Source organism: Ambystoma mexicanum, chromosome 3q (genome assembly GCF_040938575.1).
Source record: "Ambystoma mexicanum isolate Mex_15411 chromosome 3q, UKY_AmexF1_1, whole genome shotgun sequence".
Classification (NCBI taxonomy): Eukaryota; Metazoa; Chordata; class Amphibia; order Caudata; family Ambystomatidae; genus Ambystoma; species Ambystoma mexicanum.
Genome location: NC_090926.1, coordinates 1,300,911,101 through 1,300,920,283, shown reverse-complemented (window position 1 = coordinate 1,300,920,283; position 9,183 = coordinate 1,300,911,101). Strand labels below are relative to the sequence as shown.

General features: G+C 48.3%; 1 protein-coding gene across 1 annotated transcript; it reads left to right on the top strand.

The window, feature by feature from the left end:
• Positions 1-717: 717 nt before the first annotated feature.
• Positions 718-4,814, top strand: LOC138448112 (uncharacterized). Its single transcript, XM_069604660.1, has 3 exons — positions 718-771; positions 2,497-3,603; positions 4,122-4,814. The coding sequence occupies exons 1-3, from the start codon at positions 718-720 to the stop codon at positions 4,812-4,814; spliced, it is 1,854 nt and encodes a 617-aa protein (XP_069460761.1).
• Positions 4,815-9,183: the final 4,369 nt, after the last annotated feature.

The window sequence follows — 9,183 nt, the reverse complement described above, 5'->3', positions numbered from 1 at the left end:
CTGGAAATGAAGACAAATCACAGACATTTCGCTCTGGCCACCCACCGAAACACACCGCCAACACCACATGGCCTACCTTTTTTTTGAATCCGCGGGCAGCAATGCTGTCACACAGGGTATCGTTGGAAAGGAGAGCATCTCCCCTTTCCAACGATACCCACCTCGATCTCCGGCTTGAAATACAGCCGGAGATCGAGGGGGAGAAAGGTGAAGACTCACCTTATATTTTCACTGCAGCAGCCCGAAATGGCTGCTGCAGTGAAAATTACTTTCAGTTTCACGCCGACGTGCATTACGCATGCCGACGTGAAACTGAAGGTAATCCAGCCCCCTGGCAGTGAGGGGGGACCTCCCCCTCACATAGCCCGGGGGTTGGATTACCGTTTTGTGTGATCCCTGCTTTGCAGGGATCACACAAAACAAGGTGCCAAAAAGGACCAGCTATCTCGTCCTTGGCACTGCGCATGCACTTCCAAGGATGAGATATCTCGTCCTTGGCACTAAAGGGGTTAAGTGCAGACCAAGCTTCGAGAAACAGCAGAGCGCTTTACAGAGGTATACAACAATACAGATGCATAACGGAACAGTTTTCAGAGGTAACAATAGAACACATACGCAGCTGGGGGTGGTATACAGAGGGGCACAGAGGAGGGGTACAGCTGTACCGGGTGGCAGGCAGGAGATAGGCGGCCACCATCCAGCGAGCCAGGTGGCGCGATGGGAGATATGGCCGAGGTGTTAGCCATTCCTTCTACCTCTTGCTGCAAATTGGTATACCCTGAATGTTAGCGACTAGGCATTATCTACTGGAGAAATTAGTTAAGTGCAATTTGCACCAATAAAATGCAAAATTAATAAAACCTAATCTCTGCGAAATGTTTAATCAGATTAAAATGCTAAATAACGGCTACCAGCGTCGAAACTAGTTTGACATTATGTTGCCTACATTTAAATGCAGTAAAAATGTGCGCCTACATTACTGGATTGTTTTTACAGAGATACAAGTTGGAAAAAATCAAAAATAAATCTTACAATGTATACTTGCTTGTAAAATAATCCAAAACAAAAATGTGTAGTGTTGCTGGAATGGTTTTATTGAGAAACAAGTGAAAAAAAAATAAAAGAAAATCCACCACTTTAATAGCAAGCAATCCTTGCTTCAAAAAATCCCAAATAAATCCTGTAAAAATGCTGCCTGCCAATTTGTGTTAGTGGATTGTTTTTACTTAGAAACAAGTCAGTAAAACTCCTAAATAAATCCTGCAGAAATGCCTGCCTGCCAATTAGTGTTAGTGGATTGTTTTCACTGAGAAACAAGTCCGTAAAACTCCAAAATAAATCCTGTAGAAATGCCTGCCTGCCAATTAGTGTTAGTGGATTATTTTTACTGAGAAACAAGTCAGTAAAACTCCAAAATAAATCCTGTAGAAATGCCTTCCTGCCAATTAGTGTTAGTGGATTGTTTTTAATGAGAAACAAGTCAGTAAAACTCCAAAATAAATCCTATTGAAATGCCTTCCTGCCAATTAGTGTTAGTGGATTGTTTTTACTGAGAAACAAGTCAGTAAAAATCCAAAATAAATCCTCCAACCCAAGACAAATAAATCCTTGCTTGAAAAAATCCCCAAAAAATCCAAAATAACTCCCAAAAAAATCTCCAACTTGAAAACAATCCAGAAGCAATCCCAAAACAATCCAAAAAGTGGATTTCTTTTTTACTAGGGTTGCTCATGCATTATTGACAGATACATAAGTCCATTATCTGTTTTGTAACTGATAATTCAACGCAGCCCCGCATGTCGGCCACTGCCAGTGCTCTGCTGTGAATACACACTGCTGGTGCCTGAGACTCCAATCAGAATCAATGAGGCAGGGCAGGGACGGCATCAGGGCCTTTCCACCCTTTCAGTCGACATCAGTGGGCAATGCAAAGGAACACAGATTGTAAAGTGTCCACAAGCTTCTGGCCCTCTGCCCTTGCTCTGCTCGCCATTTCTTTCCCATATCCTGATGCACACTCACCCTCATCCTAACTTCCATTGGTGGGGAGGTGGCAAGATGGATTGCCCCTATCTATCGCAGACTTTGATGTCTACAGCTAGCAACCAGCAGGCAAACGCATGGGCATTCGGCTGTAGTTTTTCTTTTTCCGGTAGACAGTTTCCAGGAATGGCGCATTTCGAGGTCCGGTGGCAGTTTGCGGGAGTGCTGGGTTTCCTTGATGTGCTGCCTTTGCTATAAGTATTATTAAATGACGGGTTTATTAACTCAGGGCACACCTGCCAAAGCCCCATTCACAGCAAATTCAGCATTATTACGCTTGTGCCACGCCTAGAAAGAACCTTTTCTTACGTTCCCTCCAGGGGGTGGTTTCTAATCCCACGTAAATTCTCACGCATTAGCAGACAGTGCTTGGGTTGCAGGCGGGACTGAATTTAACATAAAAGCTTCAATTTCAGTATTGCATTCCCCCTGAATACTGCTTGCAAAATACAGCCGATACTCAGCCAGAGCAGATGCCGATACTCAGCCAGAGCAGCTGCCGATACTCAGCCAGAGCAGCAGCCGACACTCAGCCAGAGCAGCAGCCGACACTCAGCCAGAGCAGCTGCTGATACTCAGCCAGAGCAGCAGCCGACACTCAGCCAGAGCAGCAGCCGACACTCAGCCAGAGCAGCAGCCGACACTCAGCCAGAGCAGCAGCCAACACTCTCGACACTCAGCCAGAGCAGCAGCCGACACTCTGCCAGAGCAGCAGCCAACACTCAGGCAGATCAGCAGATACTCAGGCAGAGCAGCAGCGCATACTCAGCCAGAGCAGCAGCATATATTCAGTCAGAGCAGCAGCCCATACTCAGTCAGAGCAGCTGCCGACCCTCAGCCAGAGCAGCAGCCGACACTCAGCCAGAGCAGCAGCCGACACTCAGCCAGAGCAGCAGCCGACAATCAGCCAAAGAAGTAGCCATACCTCAGCCAGAGCAGCAGCCGTACCTCTCAGTCAGAGCAGCAGCCGACACTCAGCTAGAGCAGCAGCCGACACTCAGCCAGAGCAGCAGCCCACACTCAGCCAGAGCATCAGCCGACACTCAGCCAGAGCAGCAGCCCAACTCAGTCAAAGCAGCAGCCGACCCTCAGTCACAGCAGCAGCCGGTACTCATCCAGAGCAGCAGCCGGTACTCAGCCAGAGCAGCAGCTGACACTCAGCCAGAGCAGCAGCTGACACTCAGCCAGAGCAGCAGCCCACGCTCAGCCAGAGCAGCAGCCCATGCTCAGCCAGAGCAGCAGCCCATGCTCAGCCAGAGCAGCAGCCGATACTCAGCCAGAGCAGCAGCCAACACTCAGCCAGAGCAGCCGGCGATACTCAGCCAGATCAGCCGGCGATACTCAGCCAGAGCAGCCGGCGATACTCAGCCAGAGCAGCAGCCCATGCTCAGCCAGAGCAGCAGCCGATACTCAGCCAGAGCAGCAGCCGACACTCAGCCAGAGCAGCAGCCGACATTCAGCCAGAGCAGCAGCCGGCACTCAGCCAGAGCAGCAGCCGACACTCAGCCAGAGCAGCAGCCGACACTCAGCCAGAGCAGCAGCCGGCACTCAGCCAGAGCAGTAGCCGATACTTAGCCAGAGCAGCAGTCGATACTCAGCCAGAGCATCAGTCGATACTCAGCCAGAGCAGCAGCCGATACTCAGCCAGAGCAGCAGTCCATACTCAGCCAGAGTAGCAGCCGATACTCAGCCAGAGCAGCAGCCGATACTCAGCCAGAGCAGCAGTCGACACTCAGTCAGAGCAGCAGCTGACACTTAGGCAGAGCAGCAGCCGATACTTAGGCAGAGCAGCAGCCGACACTTAGCCAGAGCAGCAGCCGACACTCAGCCAGAGCAGCAGCCGACACTCAGCCAGAGCAGCAGCCCATACTTAGCCAGAGCAGCCGCCGACACTCAGCTAGAGCAGCAGCCGTTTCTAAGCCAGAACAGCAGATACTCAGCCAGAGCAGCAGCCGATATTCAGCCAGAGCAGCAGCCGACACTCAGCCAGAGCTGCAGCCGACACTCAGCCAGAGCAGCAGCCGACACTCAGCCAGAGCATCAGCCGATACTCAGCCAGAGCAGCCGCCGACACTTAGCCAGAACACCAGCACATACTCAGTCAAAGCAGCCACCGACACTCAGCCAGAGCAGCCGCCGACACTCAGCCAGAGCAGCAGCCGATTCTTAGCCAGAGCAGCAGCACATACTCAGTCAGAGCAGCAGCCGACACTCAGCCAGAGCATCAGCCGATACTCAGCCAGAGCAGTCGCCGACACTTAGCCAGAACACCAGCACATACTCAGTCAAAGCAGCCACCGACACTCAGCCAGAGCAGCAGTCGAGACTCAGCCAGAGCAGCAGCCGACACTCAGTCAGAGCAGCAGCCTATACTCAGCCAGAGCAGCAGACCATACTCAGCCAGAGCAGCAGACGATACTCAGCCACAGCAGCAGCCCATGCTCAGCCAGAGCAGCAGCCGACACTCAGCCAGAGCAGCAGCCGACACTCAGCCAGAGCAGCAGCGGATACTCAGCCAGAGCAGCAGCCCATCTTCCGCCAGAGCAGCAGCCCATACTCCGCCAGAGCAGCAGCCCATACTCCGCCAGAGCAGCAGCCCATACTCAGCCAGGGCAGCCGCTGACACTCACCCAGAGCAGCCGCCGATACTCAGCCAGAGCAGCAGCCGACACTCAGTCAGAGCAGCAGCCCATAATCAGTCAGAGCAGCAGCCATACTCAGTCAGAGCAGCAGCCGATACTCAGCCAGAGCAGTCGCCGCTACCACCTTAGCTCTTGCTGATAATCATCCCACAGTAGAGTGTCCTGCTCAGTGAGACTACGTATAAAATTGGCATTGCCAGGGTCAATGGTCAGATAAAGAAAAAAATCTATATTGTTGCTCAGGATATTTAATGTGTGATAGATTTCCAAAACGCATTCTATATGTTCCTCAACTGATAGATTAGAATCATTTTTGAGGGGTCTCACTGAACGCTTAAGAGATTTCATAATTTTAAGTGGATCGCAATGAGCTTAATTCTGATTCATCTCTCGAGGTTTGGCAGAAGAGGGAACAGCTTGACTCTCCCTCTCCAACACTGGAATCAGGCCAGTCCCTGGTAAGCGTGCTTTAGCTGGCAGAGTTCCCAGATTGCAGCTTGACACGGCCCCAGTAAGAGTCAAGCCCTGCATCTCAGTGTGTGGTGAGCACAGCACTTGGGTTCTGAAATCTGAATTCTGCCATTTTACTTCCCTTGACTGGGCATGTATGTCCTGCACCTCTTTATAAAACGCTGAACTCTCTTTTCTCAGTTTGATTATTAAATCGTTCATTTCTGTGACCTGCCCTTTGTAATCAGCGATTACTTTCACTTTTGTATCATCACTGACATTAAATAAAACAGTTTGCTTTCCAAGATTGCCTATCCCTAGCAGATTAATTATTGTTTCTACGCAATGATTGCATCTCTGACAAAGCAACATCTGTGCCTGCCTGACCTCTTCTAATTCCCCTTTTAAATGGTTCATCTCCTCCAAATGTTCCTCCAATTGCTTCACTTTCAATTCTCTCTCCGTCTTTATCGCTTCCCGATGCTGCAGATTCTCCTGGGCCAACTGATCTGACAGTTCATTGCATCTGGCTTGCAACTGCATAATGGGCTGCCCCTGCTCTGATGATGCAACGTCTAACGGAAACACCCTTTCACGCAATTGTGCAAACTCACCCTGATATTTCAGAATACTCTGCTCAGGATTTCTAATATCCTGTGCAGGAGGAACCACAGTTTCTTTCCTAGTCTGATGAGACAATCTTGTTGCGATTTATCATCATTGGAATTGGATGAGCAGGTTGCGGCGGTATGATAGACTGGTCACTTCAAGCTCTGTATTCTTCGGAAAGTTCTCCCTTTTATTCCTGCACAGTGTCAGGACCCGGTTGTGGCTGCGCTTCTTTTGAGCGTGTTAGACTCCTGTAATTCACTCTATCTAGCACAGCCGGGTTATTTGATCAATTGGCTCCAGCTACTTTAGAACGCTACCGCCAGGTCCATTCTCCGTCCTCCTTTGGGAGCCCATATGTCCTCGTTGTTGAGACAGCTCCATTGGCCTCCTATTGAAAACCGGATCATGTTTAAGTCCATGTGTAAAATACACCATGCTTTTTATGGCCTTCGGGCAGAATACCTTCAAGGTCACATTTTTGCACTATGTCCCCACTCGTCTTCACTCCCAGTCTGCTCTTAAAGGAATGGTTCGCCCAAAAAATGTTATTGGCCAAAAAGATGGGCAATAATAAAAAAATATACTGGCACTTTTTTATTAAGTCCCTATGTAAAATGTTTAGCAATTGAAGCTCAAAATGTACAAAAGCAAGCACATGGGGGCATCCATTTTTTGAAATGGATCCCCGCCTGTGCTCGCGTTTGCGGCACTAATGAAGGAAAAGCCAGCCAGCTGTAGTAAACAAAAGCTACCACTGGGTGGCTTTTTCCTTCACTGGTTTTTCTTTCTAAGTTTCTCAGGCTCCTCTGGCTTGGAGGAGCCTGAGAAACTTAGAAAGAAAAACTGCAGCGTTTTCGAAACACAACCGCGTTGCGTTTCTGCCTGCAGCTGCTTTCCCATTTGGGGCTCTCGGGCTCCTCACAGCTGTTGTAAGCAGAAACACTGTGGCATGGAAACACGACCGCGTTGTGTTTCTGCCTGCCTTGGCATTCCCATTTGGGGCTCTCGGGCTCCCCACGGGGAGCCCGAGAGCCCCAAATGAGAAAGCTGCTGTAAGCAGAAACACTGCGGCATGGAAACACGACCGTGTTGTGTTTCTGCCTGCCTTGGATTTCACTTTGGGTCTCCGGTGCTCCCCTCGGAGGCGCCTGAGAAACCTAGAACGAAAAACCGCAGAGTTTTCAAACACAATCACGTTGTCTTTATGTTTGCGGTAGCTTCAAAAGCTACCACAAACATAAATACAACATTTTTAAAGCTGCAGTTTTATTTCTATGTTTTCCGGGCTCCCCCAGCCCCGAAAACTTAGAAAATAAAATGCAGCTAGTGCTTTTTTTTATTTAAAAAATAGTACTTACCGAGATGCAGCTGCAGCTTTTCTGCCTGTAGTCTCCGGTCTCCGTCCTGCGAGTCCCGGCACCAATGAAGGAAAAGCCACCCTGTGGTAGCTTTTGTTTACTACAGCTGGCTGGCTTTTCCTTCATTAGTGCCGCAAAAGCAAAAGCGAGCACAGGCGGGCATCCATTTCACAAAATGGATGCCCCCATGTGCTTGCTTTTGTAAATTTTTCAATTGCTCAAAATTTTACATAGGGACTTAAAAAAAAGTGCCAGTATATTTGTGTTATTATTGCCCATCTTTTTGGCCAATAAACATTTTTGGGCGAACCATTCCTTTAATGTCGTGGTCTCTCGGATCAGATTGTCACGGACGGGTGGGCACGTCTTTTCTGTGGTTGCCGCTAAGGCCTGGGCTGATTTTCCCCTCGCTTTGCGTGAGACTGCTGACCACCTCACCTTTCACCGGTCATTGAAAGTTGCAGTTGTATTTTATTTATTTGTATAGCGCGGCCCGGCCCTGAGGCATGCATGTGCATATCTTGGGTTACAGGACATATTGCCATAGGCATAAGTTAGAGGCATATACAAAGCAGTGTCAATAAACAGAACATATCACTAGACACAGAATATATTCAGGTTAAGTGGGCATACAGGTAATTTACAATGTAGAGGCAGTGCGAGCAGCGTGGTGTCTAGTAGGCTAGTTAGTGCCAGGCGGAGTTGGGCAAACAGCCATGCTTTGGCCTTGCTCTTAAAGGGGTGGAAGGAGGGTTCAGCTCTAAGAGGGTTAGGTGGTGAGTTCCAGAGTTTCAGGGCGAGGACAGGGAAGCTCGCCCTGTGGGATGTATTAACCCACTCATCCGAGCCCTGCAACAGTACTGTGCAATGCTGGCAGCAGAAACATCAGAATGACCACTAGAAAGCATTCTGCTCGCTCAAAACCATCCAACAAAATGTGCAGTAATAATCTGATAGATAGGCTGCCATCCACGTTTGCCTATATTAGTGAGCACAGGAGACCACTGCCAAAAACCACCATTGGGCTACCCACACAGTAGCCTGAAACCACTTGGAAAAAGCAATGCTGATTGCCAAAAGCAACACAGAGCTGTGTGGGAATCCATTTCTTGATTGTCAAAAATTTGCTAAAATCATGGCTCATAAATCACCAAAAAGATCCAACCTTCTTGTTGGGTGTTCCACAATATTCTACTGCAAGAATCCACATCAATACAATGTCAGCAAGAATCATATGCTATCAAGCTAAATCCCCTTTTAAAGATAGACAGCTGTCAAAAATGGGTGCAATACCGGTACTCACCACTACCAGAAGCCGGCGTTTTAAAGTAATTATTTGTAAAAATGAACAACTGAACCCAAACTATGCCAAAGAAATACTGGCTCTCAGAAGCCTAAGGGGTAGAGACAATGTAAACTATATTCTGAAATGACTTGAAGGAAGCAATTGGTTAATGTATGTATTAAAAATGGGGGTTATATTGGAAGAAGAGACAATTTGTAGACATTGGTTGCAGAGTTAAAAAAGTGTTCCCACACTGGGATCAAACAGATTCCACACCTCCCCCCTGGACAAAAGAAGCTTCCTTCGGTCCATGGGGACCCTTCACACCTGGCCTTCCTACCAACAGGAGAGGATATCGCATGGACATGTTAATTAGAACTGTTGTGAGAGGAGGAGATTTCCCCTGCTGGCAGGAAAAAGAGACAATAGATTCCTTGACTGAATAGAATATGCTAGATTTGGGTGTAAATGTCAACAACAACTGCTCTGGGAGAGACAGGCCATGTGACCATCTGACTCGCCCAGCTCTGGGGGGCGGACCAGACTGGGATGTGGATTTAAAATTGCACCAAATATATGTTTAAGGAAAATGGTTGTAAAATATTGTACCAAGCTGACAAATGTCAAACTTTGAGACGGTTAATATGAAAAATTCACTCACAATTCAAGACTAAACTGAACGCCGGGTGATGTTCTGAGACCAAACCCCGGGATTTATTAATATTGTAGATATAGTGTTTATGCTAGAAACATAAAAACGTACAGTAATATGCTCAGAGAGGGTGTGTATGTC

What these genes read in the sequence shown, in the direction of transcription:
- LOC138448112 (XM_069604660.1), top strand. Translation starts at nt 718, where the DNA reads ATGGGAGATATGGCCGAGGTGTTAGCCATTCCTTCTACCTCTTGCTGC. An exon ending in CTACCTCTTGCTGCAAATTG is followed by an intron (nt 772 to 2,496) that starts GTATACCCTGAA and finishes TGCAAAATACAG; the next exon opens with CCGATACTCAGCCAGAGCAG. An exon ending in GCCGGCACTCAGCCAGAGCA is followed by an intron (nt 3,604 to 4,121) that starts GTAGCCGATACT and finishes GCCGACACTTAG; the next exon opens with CCAGAACACCAGCACATACT.